Source organism: Corella eumyota, chromosome 7 (genome assembly GCF_963082875.1).
Source record: "Corella eumyota chromosome 7, kaCorEumy4.1, whole genome shotgun sequence".
NCBI lineage: Eukaryota > Metazoa > Chordata > Ascidiacea > Phlebobranchia > Corellidae > Corella > Corella eumyota.
Window position 1 is genome coordinate 3510709 of NC_137496.1, and position 25599 is coordinate 3536307.

Sequence of the window (25599 nt, forward strand, 5' to 3'; positions counted from 1 at the left end):
AATTTACCAAATTTTTAAAATATATGTATATAAGCTAATTAAAAGTGCGGTAAAACTAAAGTAATGAAAGTCCCAAATTTTGTTTTGGTATATATTTAATTTAAATTAATTTTGATTTGTTTTTTAGCAAACTTAGGTTTGTAGATGCATGAACTTAGTTCTTGTGTATTTATTGTTGTATTCACATTTGAAAAAGTTATATCATGGCATTAAATACAACTCTTTATTTCGGCTCGAAACTGATTCCATTATCAACTACATTTTTGCAAACTAAATTAACGTATGGGGTTGTAAACCTTATGCCTATCGTCCCAGGCCATGTAATGGTTTGTCCTTTAAGAGTAGTCCAAAGATTTAAAGACTTAACTTCTGATGAGGTATCAGATTTATTTGTTAACGCCCAGCGTGTTGCAAGTGTTGTTGAATCACATTACAAAGCTACCTCCATGACTATAGCAATTCAAGATGGGCCAGAAGCTGGACAATCTATTCCCCATGTTCATGTCCACATTTTACCGAGACGAAAAGGAGATTTTTTAGATGACGAAATTTATAAGGAATTGCAAAATCATGATAAAGTTGATATGAGCGCTCCCCGAACACCAAGACTTTTAGCAGATATGGAATCAGAAGCTTCCATATTAAGAAAATATTTTGGTGACACTAACAGCTGATGATTTTTGTTAGCTTAGCTATGGTTTTTGAATTTTCATTGCTTTTGCTTGCATTCAAAAAATTTTAGTTTGATACAGACTTTTTCAAATATTTTTCAAAGTAACTTATTTTTAAAAAACAAAATTTTATTCCAGTAGATTTTTAATTAAATGTTTTTAATAAAAAGTGCAAGGGGCATGTCCAGAAAGCTGCCAAGCTGGATGAACACTACAAAATCAACAGCCAATGTTGCTCAATTGGCTACAAAGCCTCTAGAGTTGGAATATCCACAGTTGGTTATACCAAAAACATGTGACATTGTGTATTCTAATAACTTACATGACTGTTCAATAATATGCGATCAGATTAAATCACAGCTAACTTCACCAACTGTTCTGTGCCTAGATACTGAATGGCAAATTTTTCCTCAAATTTGTAAAACAGACGTTATCCAAATATGTTTATCTTTAGAACAATGTTATGTATTTCAAGTGTCTGAAATGGGCGAGTTTCCACTTTCATTAAAACAGATTTTAGAGCATAAAAACTCAATATTAACTGGTATAAATCTTTCAGGCGATTTGTGGAAGTTATGTCGGGACTACGAAATCTGCTGTGAGAAAGCACAAATGTCGCAGCTCTTAGATTTGCAGAAAATGGCCAAACGGATTCTCAATCGAAATAACCGCATTAGTTTAACACATCTGTGTAAAACCTATTTACAGAAAAATATTTCAAAATTACAGCAGAAAAGTAAATGGAATGTGGTGCCCTTGACCAATCAACAAATCAATTATGCAGCTGTGGATGTTTTTGCTGCATATTTGTTGTTTCAAAAAATATTTCCCTCTATAAAAAACGAAGATTTCGTCAAGAAATTTTCTAAACAAGAAAAAATATTTTTATTATATTGTTTCAGTGTTTTACCTTAGTTTAAACAATATTCTAGATTGTATCTTTAAAAATAACTGCCAAAAATAATCATTAAATAACATGTGATATAAATATATTTTTAGAATCATGTTGTATTCTTATAAATTATATTTTTGTTGAATTTAAATTTTTTAGGGCCTGTAACAAATTACTGCCAATATTTGCTGCTAAACTACAGAATGCTGATAAATTTTTAACTATTCTACACTGGCCAACAATTTTCTACTTGTTTTTAGAAATATAAAATACTATTCTTATTAAATGTCGCGAAGGATTGACTTTCCTGCTACATGGGAGAGACTAGCTGACACCGTTACTAAAATCATCTCTGCTTTGCCTTTACAAAAGTCAGTATGGACAGAAAGATTTTCGTAAGTTTATTTCTTTAATTATATAAATATTTAGTGTAAATTTAAGCTCTTTGATTTTATAAATTATTTTGTTTTTAAAATTCTAAAGAAATATTTGTAATTTATTTAAATAAGGGATTGGTAAAACTTGCTTTATAATAATAGTTATTAGCTATATTTTTTAGAGATATATATTCTGTGTGTATTGCTTACCCTGAGACGTTAAACGAAGATCTTTACAAAGAAACGAAGATTTTATTACGCAATCACATCCAGAATCTCTACGAGGTAAAATAAAGAAAAATTACTTGTGAAAAATTTTTTTTTTTGTACTTGTAGAAAACACATAATTAATTTAAATTTTGTGTTTTTTTAGGAGGTGTCTGCAGCTGGCCCTAATCTTCTCTCTATTTATGCAAAGTAAGTTATCTGACTCTATCAATTACTGACTTTGCTATTTAAATTTTCTCGAAATGCATTTTTTTATTTAGGCATTGGTTAACGTACAGCAAAGGAGCAAGATACTTAGACTTGTTGTACCATCATTTCAACCACCAATATGTGAACAAATTAAGACACAGTGCAGCTGATATAGAGTATGGTTATCCACTTAATCCCCAGCAACAAATGTTGCAAATTGGAGAGGTAAGGGTGGAATAAAATACACCAAACCCCCTAGTTTTCCTCACAAAAAGTATATACCTCTAATACCCCTCTATATATTTTCAAATATTTTGACAAGCCAAAAAGTTTAAGTTTTTCTAAGGTGGACTTTTTTTTTCTACTAAAATTTTAAAGGCTGTTTGTTGTAGAGTAACTTGTAGACTATTTTATTTAAATCCTAAGTAAATTCAGTTAGCTTTGGAATCCTGGAAAGCAATCATGATCGAACCTTTAAAGGAAAGACTCCTGGATCGCATTCTGTCTGATATATTACACAGTCGACAGGGTAGAGATGTCAACGAACAGAATTCCTGTACTACAGTCCATTCTTTTGTTGTTGTTGAACAACATAAGAAGAAACAACCCCTTGCGGTAAATATATAAACTGTTTAAAAACAAATTTATCGATTTAGCGAAACATATTAAACTTGTTTTATTGTGCTTAGTTTTATGAAGAATTATTTGAAAAACCATTTCTAAAAGAAACAGGGAATTTTTACAAAGCAAAAGCTCACGAATTATTAGCAGATTCAACCTATTCCGAATACATGAAGCAGGTAAGGCGTCACAAAATCTATTTAATACATGTCTTAGATTTTATTTTTTAATTTTTTTTTTAGATATTATGGTTAATCACAGAAGAAGAAATGAGAAGTCGAAAGTTTTTGCATCAGAGTTCGTACAAAAAAGCAACCACCGAGTGCCAGCAAAAAATGATTCTCGATCACGTGTTATTTCTACAAGCCGGATGCAGGCAGATGATACGACACGATAAAAAAGAAGGTAAATTATTGAAAGTTAGATTTAAAGCCTTAATGTAAAATGTGTGTCACAATTTTGTGGTGTTGATGATATGTTAATGATTGGTAATAATTGTAAACAATAACAAGCATCAAAAGGATATATAAGTATACAGGAAATGCATACTAATAAGTTTTTACTCTTGATACTTAATTTTAAACATATTATTTATATATCATTGTAATAACAATATTAATATTGCCAAATATATAAATCAATATCTTTAATTTTTGCAAGAAATTTTTTTTTTTTGTATATACCAAAGCTTTTGTCATCAATTTTAATTTTATTAGATCTACTTCATATGTACATGTTATTAAAATCTGCACCAGAAGGATTGAATCACATGGTCACTGAGCTGGAGACCCATATTAGGGAGACGGGGGTGCAGTTAATCGAAAATATAGAAGATGGAAATGTAAGAAATTTTGCTATTTTATTTCTTTTTTTGTAAAAAAATTTTCGTTTAAAATTTTTTTTTTATTTTATTAAGATACCTGTTCAATTTGTTGAAACCGTTCTCGAAGTTCATCAGAAGTTTTACGATCTAGTTCACGACCTTTTTAACTGTGACAAACACTTTGTATCAGCACTGGATCGAGCATGTATAACGATCGTGAATCATTCTAAACCGAAGCATCCTTGCAAGGCCCCTGAGCTGGTAAATGAACAAAATTAAGTGATACTAAAGAAAATATGCCATGCCCTGAAGGCATACACAATTTAATTTTTAAGTCCAGTTGAGCCAAATTAATCATATTTATTTATTTTTGTGGGATTTATAAATTTTGTCAAAAAACTATTCAATTTTGTAAAACTAAAAGTTAATATATATCTTATTTATTTTTTGTATTTAAATTTTTTCTGAATTTTTAATGAAGGTTTGAATGTTGATACTTTAACTGAAATTGGTTTTTCTTGCAGGTTTGTAAATATTGTGACAATATTTTAAGAAGATGTGCGAAGGGAACGTCAGAAGAAGCAGACGAGAAGTTGAAAAAATCGATCACCGTGTTCCGATACATTGAAGATAAAGATGTGTTTCAAAAGGTAGAAAGACTGAAGTCAAACAAAATTAAAACGCTGCCATTTGCTGCATTTAGTATTTCATTTTTATTTGTATTTAAAAAAATTTTAAATTTCTCTTCGAAAGTTTTATGGGCGAGCGTTAGCTAAGAGGTTGATCCACATGAACTGTGTGATGGACTTTGAGGAGCAGATGATCAACAGATTAAAGGATGTTTGCGGATACGATTTCACATCCAAGCTGCACTCCATGTTCTCTAATATAAGAATGAGTGGAGAACACACGAAGGAATTCTTGGAGGAGTTGAACAGGAATGGCGAAAACTTGAACACAAATTTTAACATCAATATTTTACAGGTATTTAAAATCTAAAATTGAATTTAAATGTTCTTAATCATTATTGTAATTCCTTTTGCTTTGTATTGTGTTGCAGCACAGTGCCTGGCCTTTAAACTCTACTACCAGCGAACTAATCCTACCTGAAATCCTTATAAAATGTGTTCAAAAGGTAAGTCCTAACTTTAATATTTTCTCATATTTTTTTTTCCGAAAATAATAAACATTCTGTGTGTTTTAGTTTGAAAAGTTTTACTCGGCAAAATTTAATGGGAGAAATTTAAGCTGGCTGCACCACCTTTCCTTAGTTGAAATTCTAATGCAAGTTAACAATAAAACCTATTTTGTAAGTACCTCTGTGATAATAATAAATTACATTTGCAAGATATGGTAAAAAGTGGATAAAAAATATATTTTTCATCTGACTTGATTGTTAAAGATAACCATGTCGGCATTTCAATGTGCTGTTGTGCTGTTGTTTAATCAAGAAACTGAATTAACAATGAAAGAAATAAGTTCAAGTACAAAGTTAAAAGGAAAAGATTTAGAAAAGAATATTTCGTTGTTGATCGATTCGAAAATTTTATTAAAGAAAGAAAATAACCAATTAGTAAGTTAATAGTTAAAAAATTTTTGCGTTTTTTTTAAATCCAGTTTCAAGTTTCACGTTAGTTGAAAAATTTTGTATTTAATTTCTACAGATGAATGAAAATTGTGTTCTGAGTGTAAATGAAAATTTCACCAATAAAAGAACCAGATTTAAAGTAGCAATCGCACAAACACAGAAAGAACAAATATCGGACGTTCAACAAACAAGATGTTCTGTAGATGAAGACAGAAAACATTATTTATTGGTAAGTTTGATATTTCAACTTTGTGTTCAAGGTTCTGAGTTTAATTCCAGGGCCTTTCTTCTTACTTAAGAGATAATTTTTTATGTATAAATTATTTTAGGCTGCCGTTGTTCGAATTATGAAAGCTAGGAAGGCGATACATCATAACTCATTAGTCGAAGAAGTAAGTTAAGGTCAACCAAGTGTTTGACCTGTTTTTTGTTTATTAAAATTTAATGTTTTTGTTATTTCATTTCTATCTTGCGCTTTTACATTGGGTAGATAATAGCAGGATTTTTTTTTTATTTTTTGTTTTTTTTACCCAATTTTTACCTGGAAAGGTGATTACTAAATCACGAATGAGATTTACTCCAAGTGTGAGTGCCATCAAGAAAACGATTGAGAATTTAATCGAGAAAAGTTATATTGAAAGATCACCAGATGCCACTGATATTTACAGGTAAGAATGTTGTTATCTGACTATTAATATTTTTAACTAAATTTTTTATTATTTTATATTATCATTTTTTATTTGTTTTAGATATCTTGCTTAAAATTCTTATCCTAAATGTTCAAAATCTATTGTTCGTTACTGCTATGATACCAATTATTTGATGTAAGTAAATTTGGATCAATTCAACTATGGTTACTATTATACTAAACTACCAATTGCTATACTAACTGTGTTATGGTACCATCAACAACTATAATACATATGAACTACTTTGAAAAAATTACCTGTTTAAAAATATTGGGTAAATAATATTTTATGCTTAACGTTCATATGTACGAAGTAAACCCATTAAAAGAAAGAAGATGTCTGTTTATAATACTTAATGGTTTTTTTAACATTATTCTCTTTGCTTAACTAGTATTTATATTTTTGTTATATATTTGTTTTTTCCAACCCTTAGCCAATGCTTAGAGATATTACATTTGTTTACCTGTTTACATAATAAACAGATACTTGTTGTTATTTACATTTCTTGTATTCTTGATATAGAGAAGCTTCTACTGGTAAAGAAACAAGTAAATTGCCAAACAACATCCCATAGCATAATTTGATTGATATATTTTACAATTAAGTGCAAACTATTGTAAAACAATTACATTTATTTACAGGTTATAAATATTATAAAAAAGATTTTTTTTATGAAATTACTTGTTCTACAACTCATACTACTCTTTATATTGCACAATCAATATTAATTGGTTTTGTTGCAAGACTCTCCACTACAACACTGGTGTTGACATTGTCTTGTTATTTGCCCCATGACTTCATCTTTGTAGAGGGCTCTACAAAATTGCTGGCACACCGATGATGTGGCGCATACTCCTCGTTTAAAGTGCACCACTTCTAAAATAGGTTACAAAATATATTGGTTTAAGGGGTGCAATGTAAACTCTGTAGAACAAATGAAAACCAATAACCAAATTTCTTAACTTTACTCTAAAATTTTTAGGGTAAGTTTATACACTGATAGTTTTGTATGAAATGGATTGCTTGCAAAAAGGTAAGATTGGGTGGTTACATAATCGACCTAAGATAGGTTGACCATGATATTTACATATTTTATTGGGGGTTATCTTTTACTCAATAATGTATGTATGACCTTGTAAGATAACAACACAAACCTCCTGAAGTGATCTTGCTACTCCATCCTAATGTAGCACAGAAATGTTGTTGATCGTTGCAAGTTGTTAACGGGGCATTTATTAAGGCTGGAAAGCCATCATGAGAGTTGATCTCGTAGGTATGGCATTTCAGTGCATAGCCTATATTTTTAACACATTAGTTAGTAAATAACATATATTTTTACATTAAAACATTACGGGTTGAATATACTTCTATATATTTTAACACATATATATTTTAAACACGCTTTGTTACTTGTTAATATTGCAAACTTGAAAGTATTGGTTGCCTAAGTTTACCTGTTTGTAATAGCATTGCCAAAAGGCACAAAACTACAATCTTGGATAACATTATTTTAATTAACTTGTTGACTAATGTTTATAATCTAAAAATGGTAAAAGGTTACTAAAAATGATATCTTTTTTAACAAATATGATGCTATACTGAACCCTTCAGCTTGTTTTATTTTCTAATGTTTAAAATCATCCAATCAACCCTTTTTTATGAATATTGCTATAAATTCTAAGTTCCTAAACAACCTTCTATCTTGAAACCTTTTCTAACAATGTTTAATTACGGCAATTTTCTCCATTATGTTTAATGTGTATCTTGCAGGCGTCTCCTTGTAAGCGAACTTGGCAAATGTTATTTAAGTTTAACTTACCTGAGCAAACGTCTGCTGTACGTGATTAATGTTCCATAGAATTAAATTTAAATATATATTGAGAAAAATCTGTTTTTATGTTAAGGGTATATTTGTTTTAATTGTAACAACGGAAGATGAAACGTTTTTAAATATTTGTGTTTTGTTTAATTAAAAGAGTTTGTGATAATGTTAAACTTTGAGAAATGTGTAACAAAGCAAATATTTTAAAATGTTCTAATGACCTCAATTAGAAAGCAGTAAAATTTTGATTAAAAATCTTATTTTTCTTATTGAATTTGCAAACTAAATAAGATTCCAATGTTTGCTTAAGATTTACCTTTTTTTATTTGTTTGAACTTATGACTAAACAAACTTTGTGTTTATGTTTACCACTGGATGATGCTACTGAGTAATACTTTCTATTGAACATTCTTTGTCGTCTGGTCGTAGACCTTAATTCCCTATTACACAATCTACGTATGTCATTCAAAAATAGACAAATAACATAAAGTTTTGGTTTTTGTGTTTATTAAAAAATAAGGCGATTAAATTTGATTCATGGTTTGCAAGAAAAAATAATAAAAAATTTTCAAGAAATATCAGATTTTTAAAGGCCAACATTAAATCTTGTTTTTTTTTGGTGTATTCTAATAACTTAAGCTGGAATTAAACGAGAAAAATAATGCCAGAGATCAAAACAGTTTTTTCAAATGCTCTGTCGTTGAATTTTACAAGAATTTTTGTAATTGTTACGTCACAATAGATGTCGCCTTTCCGCCTCCCTGCGTCACATTAAGCTGGACCTTAAGTTGGATTACACCGTCGCCACCTTTCTTCGGGCGACTTTCTACGTAACGATGACGCCATCAAATCGATTTGACGTCATTCTATCGCAAGTTCGTTTGTCCCCGATCAATAAGGGCATATGCTGAACTCTGTAACAAAACTTGCATTTAAAACTTTTGTATTTTATAATTATAATGATAGATAGTTAAGCATGCGCTCTGCTCTTGTTGTAATGTAGGCTCATTAGTTTGTTGTTTGTCCGTATTTTGTTTAGCAAAAGTTAACTCTTAATCTTACATTTAAAATTTTCCATTTACGATTTAGTGATTTTTATTTTGCGCTGTAAGGAATTACTTTGGTAGTGTTTTGGGGTATCAAGTTACAAAAATGTTGTTGTTTGTTTCCTGTTTGATTAAGGTTTTGTTGCGGTAGTTAACTAGGGTCAGAGACCTTCTTACGTAATCCCACGCAACCGAAACTGTTTTAATCTTTTCGATCTTCTATTTATTTATTTAAAATTTTCCCCCACGAAAGTCGCAGAGTCATTTTTTTCAAAAACATTTTTTTTATGTATAGTTGCAAAAATGGATTTCAAAACTTACTTGTAAACAAATTTCTTGGTGAGTTTAGTTGCCCTGTTCTTGTATTTTGGCACAAAGTATCTTCTGCATGAAACATATACGAGGTAGATGAGAATCAAAGAAACCAAAGCTCCCACTGCTATTAAAACTGTAAAATATGACATCATCGGGTTATTAATTTAAAATTGGCAACATAGTTAGGGGTTTTTGCTAAACATTTCATAACTTGACGTTGTTTATCTGGATTGCGTGACGTCACGCTTCCTGGTGTTGCGGCGTGTTTCGTATTGTGTCGATTGTTTACCGTTTTTATTGACGTCACCACCAACGAAAATTTTTGCGTTTATTAATTCAGTCACGTGACTTTAAGAAAATTTCGTGAAAATCTTGGCTAAACTGTGCCTTGGAAAGCGTACGTGGTATATTCATTTTATTTGTAAGGAAAATCAAAAATTTTGGCATTGAAAAGATTTCAACCGCGCAACGAAATACTTAAGCTAATCGTTGTTGCAACAAGAAATCGTTCTGCTCTCTTGAGGTTATTTGTTTATACAGCTATTTCTTCGGTATCGGCAATTGTCGTTCGATCATTTCCCTCATACGACCGATGACATTAAACAAATAGCTTGTACTTTATTTTTAAGTTGGAAAAAAATTCGCAAAGTGCCCTAGGATATTTATTCATAAACATCTTATTCAAATACCGGCTCATATTCGTGATATGCTTTTTTAACCTATATTTAGAAGCGCTTTAGACTTAATACTGTGTTTTTCGTAAGGTATTGATTTTGACTAGGAAATATAGACTAATTCCTTTATACATTGCCCCATTTAAATATTGTTTGAACCCAGCTTCTACAGCCTTATTTTTAACAATTAGTTTTCAATACTTTAAGACCATAAATTAGTAAAAATCATTTTTTAAATTAATCAAGAACTTGCGATTTTTGGTATAATCAAAATTCCATTTCGCGCGTTTAATTAAAAATTAAATTGTTTACATTACCAATAAGATACATCATTAGTTTTATGTCATTTTCGTGAAATATTTACGAGCTCGTTAATTGATTACTCGACTTAAGAAATAATGTCAAGTGATCCACGTGGTTTCAATTAAGTTTGTTTGTTTATTTTATTTTTCGAAAATTTTAAGTTTTAAATCCCAAAATTAAAGTAAAAAATTACGTTTTCGTTAAATTTTTACTACCCACGGATTGCGAATTTTGGTTTACATATTTTTGTAGATGTTTTTTTGCAACTTTTGAACGTGACGAAGTTTAAATAAAAAAGTCCGTTTCCTCGAACTTAACGGTTTACCGCTTAACCTGGTATAAAAATACCAGGCCAGACATGCTTAGAGTGTAAGCCGATACCACCGACTCTTAACCAATGCAAATATATCAACACTATCTGCCTAAACAGACCAGCGCTAATACCTCGGATTAGCAGTGACCGTATCACTTAATGCGATAATGATTGTTACAATGGATCTTTATGAAATATTTTCCACCAATTTTAAAAAATTTTATCATATATTTTAGCTAAGCTGTATTTTGAGTGTTATGTTTCAAATCCATTTAACCAGTCAAATGCCATAATTGTATTTAATTTGGCGTTTTTTCCATTTTATGACAAACCATATTTTTCGATTTTACAAATAAATATATAAATAATTTTAAGTTTGAAACTTACGCAATATTCCTAGCGAAGGTGTATCCTCCAACGTTGTAATTTCTTTGTTGAATTTTTGGTCCATGATCAAATATCAAGTTTTTAAATATTTACTTTAAATTTTCTATTTGAATTAAAGAAATAGTGGGTTAGTTTTGTCTGATAGTTGGGTTTAATATTTGCGCTGCTATCATTTAAAGTAAACAGTCCCAGCCTAAGCAAATAATAAAATATTATGTCAAAGTGGTTAGATTAACAATCTTGCACGACTTAAACATTGCAAAACGAAAATTATTTAGAACTTGCATTGGCTAGCATATATACTAAAAATATTTATTACAAATTATTTTTTAATCAGGCACCTTCTTAAACTCTCAAACACTAAACACCACTTCAGCAAAATATCAACAGCACTTTAAAAGGTTCTCCTTTTTTTGCGCGTATTTTTAATGTTCTCTCGACAGTCAATTTTGCAGAGATAAGCAATCTGGTTTAAATTTGATTTTTTTTAATTTTTCTGTTTTTACTTAAAAAAAATCTGTTGATTATTTGTAAAAATAAAAAATAGGCAATTTGCGGTATTGACTCTGCAATACTTTCTGTCTAAGTTAAGCCATTGCGCAGAGTATTTTTCTAAATTTCTATAGCTTGATAATCTGTTAATGTATTTGTAAAATCTATTATGCATACTGAAAATTGATTGTGCTCTGCAGCATACGCTTGCCTTTTAATTTTCCGGTTCTATTTTCTACAATTTTTTCTATTGTTTGATCTATCTACTTTAACAAAGGCTGGTGCAGGTTTTTTATTTAACAAACGAATCAGTATACGCATTCTTAGACAGGGCTATTCAAATGTTTTATTAATAGCTCAAAGATTTTTTCAAATTTTCCTATTTTTGTAGTAAAATTTTCACACTCAAAGTTTAAATTTCGAATCTCCAGCCAAAACTATTTTTAACTTGCATTTGGTTTTCCACATCGTAAACTGCGGGTTCCTATGGGAAAAAGTTCACACGTTTGGTTTATTCCCAAGTTTGCAAATCCAGGCTAAAATGCATTAGTGGTGCCCACATGTCTACCTGAGAGCTCAATATTGACATCGTTCCATCGCCATTTCCTGACGGCTAGACTCTGTAATAAACTTAAACCACGAGGTTGTATCAATATCACTTAATAGGATTTATATTTGAACAATCTCAACGACTGTGTGTATATGTTGGTTGGTCCACGTAAACTTGTCTTTTAGTTTTGTTTGCCTTTGCTTGGCATAATGTTTGTTTTATGAAATAGATAAAAAAATATGACCCAAATTTCTAAAACTTAGATGTATATTTACGTTGGTATCTATTTATAGATTATTGATTCATTTGTTGATATTCTTGATCGCTTGCGTTGATTTAAATTTTTGAATGCATCAGAAATAATTGACAAGTAATGAATCAATTCTACCATGCCATCGCTTCCTTACAGTTTAATTATTGGCAGCAGTTTTTTACCAAAAATTTGACTTGTCTGCGGAAATAATATGTCAGTTTTATCTCTGTCATTTATTTAAATCTAAAAAATGTTGGCCTAATTTGGTTGATGGACATTTGTCGTAGATAGAATTTCTTATCTAATTTTGTAAAGTTTTCTAAATTTGGTTTTAAAATTACAGTAATAACAAACACATGACCTTTATGTATGTTACATTAGTATGGATGTAAATTTTATAAGGGTAAATGTGGGTTCTAAACGCTTGGTCAGCAATTAATATTTTTTGCTGAACAAATATCGAAAGCTGACATCTTGCAAAACAAAAATGGTTGCCAAAAAACTAAATGATTTAGTTCCAGGTTTTTGGAACGGAAAACGATGCCTTGTATAATTTTGAAGGACATGCTAGCAATTTACGGTGCCAGAAATCTCAATTTCTGACCAATTAACGGCTATAACCGGAAAGTATTTGATGATTTATGCAAACTCTGAATCATACCTTGGAAAGTATTCCAATACTTATGCTGTCGTTCTTATGCGAAGTGTGGCAATTGATTCAAAACTCGTTGTCATTAACAACCTTTTAGTTTTCGGGGTCAGACTCATAAAACGGGAATCTTATTTTATATGTAAATGGCTCAAATTCAACTTTAATTACCGGCTATTGGGGTTTTATTCGCCTGCCGATTGGGTCAAATCAAGGCTTTTTATTCCAATTTTTTTTAATTTACCTGAACTTTTGGCTCTGTTTTTATCTACATGTACGTTTTTTTATATAGAAATATAGGTAAATGCAAACTTGTTACTTTTACAAATAAATTTTCAGTTAATAAATATATCTGAATACACTTTTATATTGTAACATTTTTTGTAAAAGGCACAAGCACAACGTGATATAAGGTATGTCTGCAAACTATATATTAATTTATATGACGCAATTCGGTATAAAAAATGCCTAAAAGCCAATTAATCTGTTTTAATATATAGTATTAACCTTTTTACTTTGACACAGTCATTTATATAAGCCGTATATTGATTTAGCTTTGTTTTTATACATAAACATATTAATAACTTTTTAATTTGCGTCATTCGCCGACTGAAGTTCACACGTTAATAGGTTATAATAAACACGGTCTATAGACTTGTTTATTTTAATATTCTTGTTATGCAGTCTTATGTGGTAAACAACTTTAAATCTACTGGATTTTATTTGCAGTAAACAACAACGGTTGATTACTTGTTAAAAGGTTTTAAAAAATTTCAAATTTGCAGCTTGTTGAACTACCTAACCGCATTATAAGCGTGATAGTGTATATGAATTTTAATCGGAATTTGATGGCTATCTATAGTTTTTCAGTCAAGCCTAGTTTTTACGCTTAGATTAATCTTATCTATTTTAAATCTATACAACATGATTAAGCAAAAACTTCTCGTGTGGTTTTGTATGAACTCTATGATATATTGCCTTTACATGTTATTATTTGCAAGTTTATTTTGTATGGTGAGCTGTAGTTTTACACTTTCCTTAATTACTTGCTTGATTGATCGTCGGTTGGGAAATTATAAACAGGAAAATCTGCCTTGCTTGTTTTTTGAAAGTTTGTGGTTTACAAATTTTACTGATAAAGCAATACGAAAGTATTTTAACGACCAAATACAACTCCCACAATGTCTTGTCAAATTGTTAAAAAATCTATTTAGTATTTTTTTATAAATTTCAACAAGAAAAAAAAATTTCCCCTTGTTTTGTTGATATTCAACTTATTAATCATTTTAATTAATTTGTTACGTACGTTAGTCAAGTGCAAAATCGCATTACGATTGCCATAACTTCCACAATGCATGGTTCAAATCATTGATAAGAACAAGCCACACTTTGTATGTCAAGTAACACAAAGCAGATTTTTGTAAATATTTTAATTGAGCAAAGTTAACGTTAAACGAGAATTTTAAACTTTAATTAAAAAAAATGTGCTGAGGCTAATATTGTAATTGGAAAAATTAAACTTCCCAAAATGTTGTGAAAACACTAAGAGTTGACCAAAATATGCATGCAAGGAATGCAAGGGCATGTGATCATGTTATGTAAACGAATTTGTTCAACCACAACTAATTACAAGACGCATTTACACAAACTAATTTTATGACTAAAGCATACAACGCAAAACATAAAAAAATAAATAAGTGCAAAAAATTTAAAATAAAATATATATATATTTTTTACTTTGTTATCACAACGATGAATTTGGTATTTGTTTTAACTTAAAGTTTGGAATAGTTTCTTTTTTTGATCGTAAAAAAGTTGAGGTCATAATAAGTTTCACATTTTTCTGAAACTCTTTGTCTCTTGCGCTGTACACTAAAACGTTCATCAAGCTAAAAACAGCGTTATGTTAAAAAGTTTAAGTTTAGTACGTTTACCATTTTTAATTTTCCTAAAATAATTTTAATTGGCAAAGTTGATATATAAATTTGTTTTATTTTGAATACCTGTTTGTCATAGTAAGATACAAGAAAACTGTTGATGGTATTGAGATGTTTTCACAACTGTAAACTTCTGTCAAAAATAATACTTCAGCGACCACCAGCGGTACTAAATATCGTAAAAAATAAAGCAACGTTATGCAAAAAATAGCTTGATACAGATACTTAAACGTTCATAGTCGTGAAATTTGTTTGTATATATTATAAATATTTTTTAAATTTAAAGTTGTTATACTTAGAGTTAATGTAAACCCGAGTTGCATGATTAAAACAGTTTTAAAAGTTGAAATTTCTTTTTGAGCACTTTTGCGTATTGATTTTTGTAATCGTTTCGAATCCTTTGTTCTTTTGTAACTTATAATTGCCGTAGCAGTTGTAATAGTCATCTTAAAAATAACCAAATTTTAAATTAAAAACGCCAACATTAATATAAGCATTTTAAAGAATATTTTATATATACCATAGAAAGGTAAGGTATCATTGTGAAGGTTAATAGAAGAGCAATAGCTGGCCCATACGAGATTATATTTGTATCTGTGATTCGAGGGGTTAATAAAAATATAAACGAAGCCGATAGGTAACTGAATGTAAAACTTGTTGGAAAGAACACTAAAAATAAAAACGAATATTCGGTATGATGTTATTTATACGTAAAACAGGAATTGGCATTTGATTGTATTGGTTGTAGAAATAATTCTTATATTACCTGGTAAAGTAGTGGTAACTATAGCTAATATCCAGACCAAAGCTAGCCCGATGGTAAATTTGAAATTACTTAACAACTTATACTTTATCGGGGACTGTATCGCGTAAAATCGTAATATTCCGAGGTAGACCAAGTGATATAACGACGCAGTAAACCCGAACATGTAAAACATTCCGCCGGCAATTGCTTCAGTAGATCCCCGCAGAGTTAAATGCAAATGCTCGATGTGAGCTGCGGTTGAATTAATCGTCCGAGAAAAGTTGTACATGATCAGCAAAAGAAGTTGAAACGCTGATTAGATAAAAATAAAGATTTTTTTTGTAAATGATTGATTGGATAATAGCAATTGCCAAAAATATCTATTTTCTAGTGGCATTTAAATGCTTCATTCTTCCACACATAAGTTTTTACTTTACCATTACAAGCTATGCAATTAGTTAAATGTACAATGTGGCCCTACCTGTAAATAAATCTGCTATAGCTAATGAGGCTTTAATTTTGTTGCTTTTTGTTTTCTTTTTCTCCATTAGAACGGTCAAAATAACCAACAAATTTCCAAATAATATCAACAATCCCAAAATAATGCAAAACACAGCAAATAAAGCTGCGTAAGTTAAATTACAGTCACTGCATTCTAACAAAGTTGTGTTCAAGCATTCTTCTTTTGCTGAATATTTGCAAAAAAATGGGAATCCGCAAGTCTCTCTAGTAAAATTTCGTTCTTGAAATTCATTTTGTTCAAACGTTGTTTCCGAAGAATTTTCTGTTATATATTCCTCTTCAACGTTAATTATATTATCCATTTGTATATCCAAATAGTTGACAGTTTTGTTAAAAAAAATTATATAATCAACATTTATTCATGAAAATATGAATAATATAAATACAGCCTTTAGTCACTACGTATACGTTCAGTCATATAAAATGTTGCATTTTAAAATTTAATATTTACAATTTTTTTCGACTACTATGTTTTTAACTAAAAATAGATATGACGTCATTAAACGTGATAAAGCAAATTTTGGGCAGTGTTTAGTCATTAGACGACTGGCTACTCGAAAGGTTATTTAATTACGAAATCCGCACAAATTTTTTTTAAACTGACAACCATGACTAGACTTACTAATATTTATTTTGTTAATTAATTTTTATTTAACATGATGCAACTTAATATAAATCGTAGACACATTTCGCTTACGTAAAATATAATATGAACGAAATATATTGCTAATGTTATTTAATTAGCCTAGCCTTAGGCTACTTAATACATTAATAATTTGTTTAAAGGGTAATACAATTTTATTAACTTGTCAATATCTTGGCTATTGATTTGTTTGTTATTTAATATAGTATAAAAACATTGCTTGGTTACTTTTTAAAATAAAAAAAAATTGCACTAATGTTGTTAATGTTAAATTTATAATAACTTCAACAAATTGACAAAGAATTTTTTTAAATAACGTTATAAAAACATTTTCTTTGGAATGCGCGTCAAGTTAACGTAAGTTAGGAGACAACTTATGTAAAATAAGGTTAAGTGTTCAATAAAATTATTAAACGTTTGCTATTCGTATTAATTTTTTGGTCTTCGTGAAGATGGATTTTATACTCTTCTTAAACTCCTTATCACGAGCGCTGTATATTAGCACATTCACCAAACTATAAATTTGAAAAAGATATTAATTTTTATTGAGTGTAAAGTATAACTGGTATGTATTAGTTTTACTGTTTTTTATTGTTATAAACAATGTCAAAAGATCATCAGAAAATCTTTAAATATATCTTTAGGTAATGTTTTTTAATGAATTTTAAGTAATTAAATTTACCCATTAGTCATTGTAAGATAGAAACAAATGGTGTATGGTATAGGGATTTCATCGCATTTAAAATAGTGCAACACTGTTAGAATTTCACTTACTATAATTGGAACTAAAAGCAATGTGTTTAACGGTTAATAAAACGGTTTAAAAAACAGTGTACTGTAAAAAAACCCAACACTTACGCAATGTTATGGTGAATCCAATTTGCATAAGAGCCACAGTTTTAAAGGCTCCTATCTCCAAGCTACTACTTCTTAGTTGGGAATTTTGATAACGAACTGATATTGAGGATTTGAAACTTACTTTTATTAGAATTCCTGTTGCTATTGATATAGCTGTCTACGAAATAAAAAAATACGGTAAAAATCTATTACAGACCTTTCTTGTTTTTTAATTTAGAAGCAATTAAGCAAAAAAAATTTGTACATTTTTTATTTAACAAACACTTACCATAATTAAGTATGGTACTACTAAAAAGAATATAGTCACTCCCAAAATTGGAGCAACCGAAAAGTGCTTTCCAAAATCAAAAAAGTTTGGTGCAGGCAGATAAAGAAATATCATTGAACTATATACGAATAATATCTTGTCGTTATACCATACTGTAAAAAACTTTTTGTTACAAACGGAATGTAATAGTGTTTGTTGTTATGTGAAAAAAAATTGTTACTTACGTGGTGTCGTTGATGCTATTATAGATAGTATCCAAACTGTTGCCAGACCTAAATAAAATGTTAAGCTACTTTGTTGCTTGTATTTCATTGGCCACCTAATCGCATAAAAACGCTGTAATCCGAAAAAAGTCAGATGATACAACGAAGCTGTAAACCCAAGTAGAAAGAATATTCCTCCAGCAGTTGCTTGTCCAGATCCTCGCAGTTTAAAATGTGTTTCCGCAATATGTGTAGGAGTAGAGGTAATAGTCCAAAAGAAATTGTACACGACCAACACCAGTAAGTTAATTGCTAAAAGTATTAGGTGATTATAAACAACATTATTTAAATCGTTGAAAAAACATACCTGTAAATGAGTCAGCAACAGCTAGCGATGCTTTAATTTTGCTTCTTTTAGATCTCTTTTTATCTTTCACTACGCTCCAAATTACCAAAGAATTGCCAACCAGTATCAAAAGTCCAAGAAGAATACAAAATGCCGCAAATAAAGCAGCATATCTCATGTTACATTCACCACACTTATTAAGAGTGAGGTTTGAGCATTCTGTAGTGTACTGACTTGAACAAAAAGCGGGATATCCGCATAATCTTCGAAACTGTCGTATAACGCCGTAAGGCTGAACGTAGTTTGAATTTGTAAAAGAGAATTCTGTTGAATTAAAAATTGGACCCTCATAGAATATTTCTTCGTTAAACGGGCTTAACAAATTTAAAGGTTTGTAATATATTTGTGGATAGGTATAATTATATAGATCAATATATACCGCTGTGTCAATAACTAAAATATGTGCTTCTTCGAAGTCTGTAGGAAATCCACTTCCACTATTTATTGGGTTATCGCTAAAACCACTTCCACTGCTAATTGGGCTACCATGAGAACCACTACCGCTGGTTATTGGTCCACTATAAAAACCACTTCCACTGCCAATTGGTTTACCAGAAAAACCACTACTGCTGGTTATTGGTCCACTATAAAAACCACTTCCACTTCTATTTGCTTCACCAGAAAAACCATTTTCATTGGTTATTGGTCTACCATAAAAACCATTTTTACTGTTCATTGGTTTACTGTAGGAACCACTTCCACTGGTTATTGGTAAAATATTATGACCATTTTTACTGGAATCGAACGTTTTATAAAAATCACTTCTAAAGTTCAATGGTACATCATGTGAACTTTTTTTAATTGTCATTGTTTCACCATAAAACTTACGTTTACTTCTCTTTAGTTCTTTTAGTTTTTTGTTTAGAAACACAAATTCTTGCTTCAGCTGTACTTGTGATCTATAAAATTTTAATTGTCTGTATAAATTTAATAAAGTTAGTTACTGTGTAAGTTATCCCTGTTTTGTTTAGCTAACGTGATACTAATTTGGTGTAGTTGAATGATTAATTAAACGTTCTTTCCTTGTGGTTGGCATACCTCGACAAAGTCGTGACCGTAACTTTGTAAGGAGTTTCTCTTTTTTAAGCTTATGCATTTTATTTTTGGTTTTATATTTTTTGACTTTTAAAAGGTCAATATTTTTAGGTGTTAAAAGACAACTTATAATTTTTTTAGATAGGTGCTTGGTTTATGGTTGTTTTTATGTATATTTTATTTAAAATGCTTACTATGCCAAAGGCAATCATTAAGTGTTAACCACACAATTTACTTAAATGAGATTAAGACAAAAATGTAAATTTTCTAATTACATTTTTAAGAAAACGTGCCAGAAGTTTAGTAATACAGAATTTAAAAAAACTTTAACTAAAATAAAAAAAAAATTGAAAGATGTATTACCTTGAATTTTTTTGTTAAAATAAATACACGACAACAAATAGGGTTTAATACAAGTTACCACTGGCAAAAAGCTTATATTATATTAGAGTTATCTTTAACTTATCATAAACATAAAGAAAACTACTGGGAAACATTATAAAACGTAGAAAAATGTATGCATCAACATATATATGTCATTGGTCTAAGCGAGCGTAAAAGTTTGCTAATGTTTAAAGATGTTCTTATTAAGATAAAACTATTTTTAACTACGTGTATTCTGAAAGATTTAATCTTGGTTATTAGAACGTATTTACAAAAAAGTTGTATGTTTAAGCAAGGTGTTTTAAGTAATAGAGGTTCGTTCGGTAGTAGTTGTAAAGATCTCTTTAACCTTTTCTTTGAACTCTTTATCACGAAAACTGTACACCACAACGTTTACCAAGCTGAATAATAAATAAAATGTATGTCTTTTAAATTTTTAAATTGTAAAAAAAATTAAACATATAAAAAATACGTTGTTAAAGATGTAACTAATGTTTTAACCCAATGCTTTAAGCATCAATGTTCTTATGATTAAAACAAACTTACCTGTTAATCATTGTAAGGTAGAGGCATATTGTATAAGGAATTGATACGTTATCACAAGCAAAATACTTTTTACTTGTTAATATCTCAATCACAATGTAAGGACCTGAGTAAAATTTAATACATGTAACATCTACTTGGTATATATTAAATTGTGTTGTTGATTATTATATTTTAAATTGAACACTATTTAAAATAATGGTTATTGGTTTGATTCCTAGTGTTGCCAGATTTATTTTAATGCACTTTAATTCACTTATTACAATTCTACTTACACAAAGTAACTGTAAATCCGATTTGCATCAAAGCAACAGTTTTGAAGGCTTTAAATTCCAACTTGATCCCTTCACTGGTGGAGTTCCGATGGCGAACTGAGGGCGATAAATTAAATCGATAATGAATGATAACTGCCGTTGCAATTGAGATCAAAGTCTGTAAAGAAATAAGAAATTTTGGTTTAAATTATTTGAGTATTCAACGAATATGTATAAACAGTATTTACCTGACAACCTCTGCTTAGGCAACTATTGGTAATTGTCTACTAACTACAGATACTATACAGGCTTTATAGTTCTAGAGGGTGCAAATAAAAATTCTCCTAAAATTTTTAAATCACTAACCATTATAATAAAGGGTAACAAAGTAAACACAATTGACATTGACGCTCCAGGCGCACTTAATTTTCTGAAATTATTAGACTTTTGAGACGGCAAATACAAAAATATCATGGAACTATATATAAAAATCAACTCTCCGTTGTACCAAACTAAAAAACATTTAGCGACAGTTTAAATGGCGGAAGGAAAGTAATTTGAAATGTTTTTCTCCTATTACTCACGTGGCATTGTTGCCGCAACAACAGCTAAAATCCAAACCATAGACAATCCGATATAAAACCTTAAAGTGCTTTGATGTTTATATTTCATCGGCCACATGATCGCATAGAAACGCTGTAAGCCTAAAAAGACCAGGTGATATAGAGAAGCTGTAAAACCAAGCAAATAGAATATTCCTCCGACAGTTGCTTGTGGCGATCCCCGCAATTTAAAATGAGTTTTCTCGATGTAGGAAGGAGTAGAATTTATAGACCATGAAAAATTGTACATGACAATCACCAAGAGATTAATGGCTGAAAATTTATATTACAAAGTCTGTTAAACATTTTATCAACAAATATTTAACTAAACACTGTTACCTGTAAGTAAATCAGCAAAGGCCAGTGAGGCTTTGATTTTGCTTCTTTTGTTTCTCTTTGTATCTTTAACAACGCTCCAAATCACCAAAGAATTGCCAACCAGTATTAAAAGACCAAGAATAATGCAAAATACAGCAAATATGGCAGCATATCCCATGTTACATTCACTACATTTATTTAAGGTTGTTTCATTTGTGCAGTTATCAAAGACGTCATTTGAGCAAAAAGAAGGCTGCCCACATACAGCTAAACGGGCACCTTTCAATATATTTACCGAAGCCTTGTTAATTTCATTAATGGTTAAATTTACAAAACTTGTATTAATAGGTGTTGAATAATTAAAAAAAATTGGTTCGTAGTTATCGATAGGTCTTGGAAAATCGAAAAACGTGTAGTTTCTTCGATAAATAGGAACACCCAAAAAACTTGGTCCAGTTAATTTCCTGTACAAAAGAAAGTCTTCTAAAGAAAGTCTCACTTCTGTGTCGACAACTAAGGCGAATGGATGACTTATTTTTACTCTAGCTGTGGCTTCATCTCCATTTCCCGATGAAATTCCTTCTTTGTTTCCGCTTCCACTAAACCCCTGGAAATAACCACTTCCACTAAATGCTGGGTAAAAACCATTTCCACTGGTAACTGGTGTTTCATCTGAACCACTTTCGCTGGTAATTGGTGTTTGATAAAATCCACTGCCACTTGAAAATGAAAGTTCATGCAAAACACTCTCACTAACTATTGGTATTCCAAATAAACTACTTTTATTAGGGGGTACTGTTGTTTCAAAAGAACTACTTTTATTCGGAAGTAGTATTTTATGAAAACCACCTTTTTTACCAACTTTTTTTTCAAAACCACCATTTTGATTCGATTTTGGTATATTATATGAACCACTTCCACTAGCCAAGTCTGTTTTAGAGGAACCATTTTTAATGGATATTGGTATTTTATACGAACCACTTTCGCTAGTCATTGTTGTTTTAAATAAACTACTTCTACTTAATAAAGTTTTTTTGAAAAATAACTTTACTGGTTATTAGAGTTTTAAAATGGTAACTTTAACTTTCGCTCGGTTAAATTTTGTGTCACGAATCGGTCTTTCTTCGATTGTTTAAACTTGCCATAGGCTATATAAACAGTATTTATGTTATCACCTCGAATACACAAACATTTTACAAAAAAAAAAGTTATTCGAGTAAATTTATTAAATGAAGATAAGCTTGTTTGTCTTAATGTTTTTACTTGGAGAAAAGCTTCTAAAAAATTTTCTCAGTCAGCAATTCTATACTTTGACTGTTAGTGATGCTACGATAATGAATAATATTTTTCGTACTAAAAAAAATATAATTCAATGACAAATACAATTTTTACATTATTTATTATGCCAAAGGCAATGTTAATATACGATAATCAAACAGTTAAAACAGATATTAATTTAACATATCAAACCAAAAAATTGATATCAAAATTGTTTACGTAGAGTACAAATACATATATAAAGCCTTACCTTTATTAAACGTCGCGCACATTCTACCAGTTTTAAGATATTGTTTATTTATGCCATTTCTTCCCCTTTTTAAATTTTATTTTATATAATTTTTACCTTAGAAAACTTTCTCTTAAATATGTATAGTATAATTTAAAAAAAATTTGCGTTAAATCTATATTAATACTTCTAGGTAAAATGGTTGATGAAGTCAATTTAAACTTATTCCATGTTTTTGTAAAAGTACATTGAAAATTAGGACTAATTTAATTTTTTTAATTAAGTTTGTTAGTAACAGCTGACGTCAGATAAATGTGTTTTGACTTTTATTAAGTAGAATAAGTTGGTATGTCATTTGTATTGTAATTACACCTGATTAATTTCCAAATGTTTGCGTATATCTTATCTCTAATTGTTTTAAATTAAGTTTTATTTAGCTTAGGAAAAACATTTTTATAAATAAAATGTATTTGTTTATTTGTCTCTTTGACAGAGTTTTTGGATTATTATTATAAAAAGAAAAAAATGTTACACAAAAAAAGTCAATATTTTTGCGAATATTAGTTACAAGTACATGAATAATTTACTTTTATTGAATACATACATTTATGAAAATGTTATTGTTTTTGTTTAAAGTTAACTGACTATTAATCAATTAAAATCTTTTTCGCGTAGTTGTAAATATCTCTTTAACTTTCGCTTTAAATTCGTTGTCACGAGCACTGTATATCAAGACATTCACTAAACTGTAGCAAATAATATAAAAAGTTTTTTAATAAATCTATTGTAAAAAAATGTAATTTAAATTTAAAAATATAGAAACATTTAGAATAAAACATTACCTGTTTAACATTAAAATGTAAAAACATATCGTATAAGGAACTGCCACGTTACCGCATTTAAAGTAATTTTTGACGGTTAGAATTTCTATAGCAATATAGGGACCTAAAAGTTAAATTATTTATTTAAAAAATTCACAATATAAATGTTATAGTCTTTGTTTTTTTACAAAGTAATTAACCTAGAGTTACTGTAAATCCAATTTGCATTAGTGCCAGAGTTTTAAAAGCTGTTATTTCTAACTTATCTCTTCCGTGACCAGAGTTTTGATGACGAACCGATGCCTCTAAATGAAATCGGTAATGGATGATAATAAATGTAGCAATTAAAATCCCAGTCTGTAAAAAAATTTAACTTTTGTTAATTAAATATTTTCTGTGAGTATATTGGACTAAAATTTGCACATACCATTATAAGGAAAGGTACCAGAGTAAATATGAGCGAAATCATCACTGTCGGGGCGTTTGTTTTATACAACCAAGCATGTTTTGGTGCAGGCAAATAAATAAACATCATAGCTCCGTATACAAATACTATTTTTTTATCAAACCAAACTGCAAAATATCAAAAAAACGTTAAAGTAAAATACTAGACGTATGAATGTTACCTTCATTTTACTTACGTGGTGTTGTAGCAGCAACAATTGCTAAAATCCAAATCAACGTCAACCCGATATAGAAATTGACAGTTTTTTGTTGATTATATTTTATTGGCCATAGTATTGCATATAACCGTTGCAAACCCAGGAAGACCAGATGATATAACGACGCTGTAAAGCCAAGCAAAAAAAATACTCCCCCGGCAGTTGCTTGAAGTGACCCCCGTAGTTGTAAATGTTTTCTTGCAACGAATGTTGAAGTAGACTGTATTGTCCATGAGAAATTGTACATGACAATCACCAAGAGATCAATTGCTGGAAAATTAAAAAAAAATGTTTAGAAAACGTTAAAAATTAAAATATGTTAATAAAATTATTTACCTGTAAGTAAATCGGAAAAAGCCAGTGAAGCTTTTACTTTGCTTTGTTTGTTTCTTTTTTTATCTTTTACAACGCTCCAAATCACCAAAGAATTACCAACTAGAATCAACAAACCAAGAATAATACAGAATACAGCAAACAATGTAGCATATCCCATATTGCATTCGTTACAGTCTTTTAAAGTTTTATTGAAACAACGATCAAAATAATGACTTGAACAGAAAACAGGTTGTGCACAGGCATATAAATGATCCTTCTCAGGTATAAATATAAAACTTCTATCGTTTTGAATAACAGTTAAGTTATTGAATATATTTTGACTGCCTTTTGTTGCTTCATACGATCCACTTTTACTCGCACTTGGTATTTCATAGAAGTAGCTCTCGTTGGTAACTTCATTGACTTGGTCGACAATATTTTCGTGTAACGACATGGTAATTTTACTTAAAGAGGTAATATCTTAAAAATTAATGAACTAAAATCCTAAGTTTTTTAATATGGATCAATCTACGAAACAAGTTAATTCTCATAACCCTCTGTTTAAAATTATAAATCCTCGACTTGGTTCTTAAACTATCTGATTTATTATATTATTTGCACTAAAGTTAACTTGCTTAGTTATGTTAAGCTTAAAATAAACTTTGTGCTTCAACAGTAAGTGATTTTTACCAAT

General features: G+C 29.7%; 7 protein-coding genes and 1 long non-coding RNA gene across 8 annotated transcripts; 3 read left to right on the forward strand and 5 right to left on the reverse strand.

Moving 5' to 3' along the window:
* Window positions 1-5: 5 nt before the first annotated feature.
* On the forward strand, window positions 6-809 carry LOC145760499 (bis(5'-adenosyl)-triphosphatase-like). The gene has a single exon (XM_082574403.1). The coding sequence runs from the start codon at window positions 204-206 to the stop codon at window positions 672-674; it is 471 nt and encodes a 156-aa protein (XP_082430529.1). The 5' UTR covers window positions 6-203; the 3' UTR covers window positions 675-809.
* Window positions 738-1599, forward strand: LOC145760497 (bifunctional 3'-5' exonuclease/ATP-dependent helicase WRN-like). Its single transcript, XM_082574399.1, has one exon. It carries the CDS (start codon window positions 825-827, stop codon window positions 1584-1586), a length of 762 nt encoding a protein of 253 aa, XP_082430525.1. The 5' UTR covers window positions 738-824; the 3' UTR covers window positions 1587-1599.
* Window positions 1600-1821: 222 nt separating this feature from the next.
* LOC145760496 (cullin-2-like) lies at window positions 1822-6595 on the forward strand. The gene is made up of 18 exons (XM_082574398.1): window positions 1822-1958; window positions 2123-2225; window positions 2314-2357; window positions 2429-2582; window positions 2793-2972; window positions 3047-3157; window positions 3221-3383; window positions 3695-3819; window positions 3895-4062; window positions 4326-4451; window positions 4555-4785; window positions 4862-4936; window positions 5006-5110; window positions 5204-5374; window positions 5466-5618; window positions 5719-5781; window positions 5939-6057; window positions 6139-6595. Exons 1-18 carry the CDS (start codon window positions 1849-1851, stop codon window positions 6149-6151), a joined length of 2214 nt encoding a protein of 737 aa, XP_082430524.1. The 5' UTR covers window positions 1822-1848; the 3' UTR covers window positions 6152-6595.
* On the reverse strand, window positions 6577-7620 carry LOC145760500 (uncharacterized). The gene is made up of 3 exons (XM_082574404.1): window positions 7533-7620; window positions 7233-7373; window positions 6577-6954 (listed from the first exon to the last, which is right to left on the reverse strand). Exons 1-3 carry the CDS (start codon window positions 7582-7584, stop codon window positions 6803-6805), a joined length of 345 nt encoding a protein of 114 aa, XP_082430530.1. The 5' UTR covers window positions 7585-7620; the 3' UTR covers window positions 6577-6802.
* A 765-nt stretch (window positions 7621-8385) lies between these two features.
* On the reverse strand, window positions 8386-11261 carry LOC145759750 (uncharacterized). Its single transcript, XR_014286537.1, has 3 exons — window positions 10939-11261; window positions 9268-9394; window positions 8386-8814 (listed from the first exon to the last, which is right to left on the reverse strand). It is a non-coding gene; the product is annotated as an uncharacterized LOC145759750 (long non-coding RNA).
* A 3365-nt stretch (window positions 11262-14626) lies between these two features.
* On the reverse strand, window positions 14627-15142 carry LOC145759690 (uncharacterized). The gene is made up of 3 exons (XM_082573539.1): window positions 15115-15142; window positions 14886-14988; window positions 14627-14771 (listed from the first exon to the last, which is right to left on the reverse strand). Exons 1-3 carry the CDS (start codon window positions 15140-15142, stop codon window positions 14627-14629), a joined length of 276 nt encoding a protein of 91 aa, XP_082429665.1.
* Window positions 15143-19797: 4655 nt separating this feature from the next.
* Window positions 19798-22678, reverse strand: LOC145759354 (uncharacterized). The gene is made up of 6 exons (XM_082573165.1): window positions 21622-22678; window positions 21265-21555; window positions 21047-21192; window positions 20702-20858; window positions 20430-20532; window positions 19798-20284 (listed from the first exon to the last, which is right to left on the reverse strand). The coding sequence occupies exons 1-6, from the start codon at window positions 22592-22594 to the stop codon at window positions 20185-20187; spliced, it is 1770 nt and encodes a 589-aa protein (XP_082429291.1). The 5' UTR covers window positions 22595-22678; the 3' UTR covers window positions 19798-20184.
* Window positions 22679-23762: 1084 nt separating this feature from the next.
* LOC145759694 (uncharacterized) lies at window positions 23763-25359 on the reverse strand. The gene is made up of 6 exons (XM_082573543.1): window positions 24927-25359; window positions 24570-24860; window positions 24356-24480; window positions 24129-24285; window positions 23950-24052; window positions 23763-23853 (listed from the first exon to the last, which is right to left on the reverse strand). The coding sequence occupies exons 1-6, from the start codon at window positions 25357-25359 to the stop codon at window positions 23763-23765; spliced, it is 1200 nt and encodes a 399-aa protein (XP_082429669.1).
* Window positions 25360-25599: the final 240 nt, after the last annotated feature.

Bases quoted from the DNA above. Each gene is read 5' to 3' on its own strand.
- LOC145759694 (XM_082573543.1), bottom strand. From the start codon at position 25,359: ATGTCGTTACACGAAAATATTGTCGACCAAGTCAATGAAGTTACCAAC. The intron at 24,861-24,926 runs GTAAATAATTTT...TTAATTTTCCAG, and splicing joins TTTTTCCGATTTACTTACAG to CAATTGATCTCTTGGTGATT. The intron at 24,481-24,569 runs GTAAGTAAAATG...ATAAAAAAATAG, and splicing joins TGTTGCTGCTACAACACCAC to TATTTGTATACGGAGCTATG.
- LOC145760499 (XM_082574403.1), top strand. From the start codon at position 204: ATGGCATTAAATACAACTCTTTATTTCGGCTCGAAACTGATTCCATTA.
- LOC145759354 (XM_082573165.1), bottom strand. From the start codon at position 22,594: ATGACTAGCGAAAGTGGTTCGTATAAAATACCAATATCCATTAAAAAT. The intron at 21,556-21,621 runs GTAACAGTGTTT...ATAAATTTTCAG, and splicing joins CTTTGCTGATTTACTTACAG to CCATTAATCTCTTGGTGATT. The intron at 20,285-20,429 runs GTAAGTTTGTTT...TTTATTATTCAG, and splicing joins TACCTTACAATGATTAACAG to CTTGGTAAACGTTGTGGTGT.
- LOC145760500 (XM_082574404.1), bottom strand. From the start codon at position 7,584: ATGTTATCCAAGATTGTAGTTTTGTGCCTTTTGGCAATGCTATTACAA. The intron at 7,374-7,532 runs GTAAACTTAGGC...TTAAAAATATAG, and splicing joins GGCAATGCTATTACAAACAG to GCTATGCACTGAAATGCCAT. The intron at 6,955-7,232 runs GTTTGTGTTGTT...AACCTATTTTAG, and splicing joins TAGCAAGATCACTTCAGGAG to AAGTGGTGCACTTTAAACGA.
- LOC145760496 (XM_082574398.1), top strand. From the start codon at position 1,849: ATGTCGCGAAGGATTGACTTTCCTGCTACATGGGAGAGACTAGCTGAC. The intron at 4,452-4,554 runs GTAGAAAGACTG...TCTCTTCGAAAG, and splicing joins ATAAAGATGTGTTTCAAAAG to TTTTATGGGCGAGCGTTAGC. The intron at 5,782-5,938 runs GTAAGTTAAGGT...TTACCTGGAAAG, and splicing joins ATAACTCATTAGTCGAAGAA to GTGATTACTAAATCACGAAT.
- LOC145760497 (XM_082574399.1), top strand. From the start codon at position 825: ATGTTTTTAATAAAAAGTGCAAGGGGCATGTCCAGAAAGCTGCCAAGC.
- LOC145759690 (XM_082573539.1), bottom strand. From the start codon at position 15,142: ATGCAACTCGGGTTTACATTAACTCTAA. The intron at 14,989-15,114 runs GTATAACAACTT...TACGATATTTAG, and splicing joins CGGGTTTACATTAACTCTAA to TACCGCTGGTGGTCGCTGAA. The intron at 14,772-14,885 runs GTATTCAAAATA...CGCTGTTTTTAG, and splicing joins TATCTTACTATGACAAACAG to CTTGATGAACGTTTTAGTGT.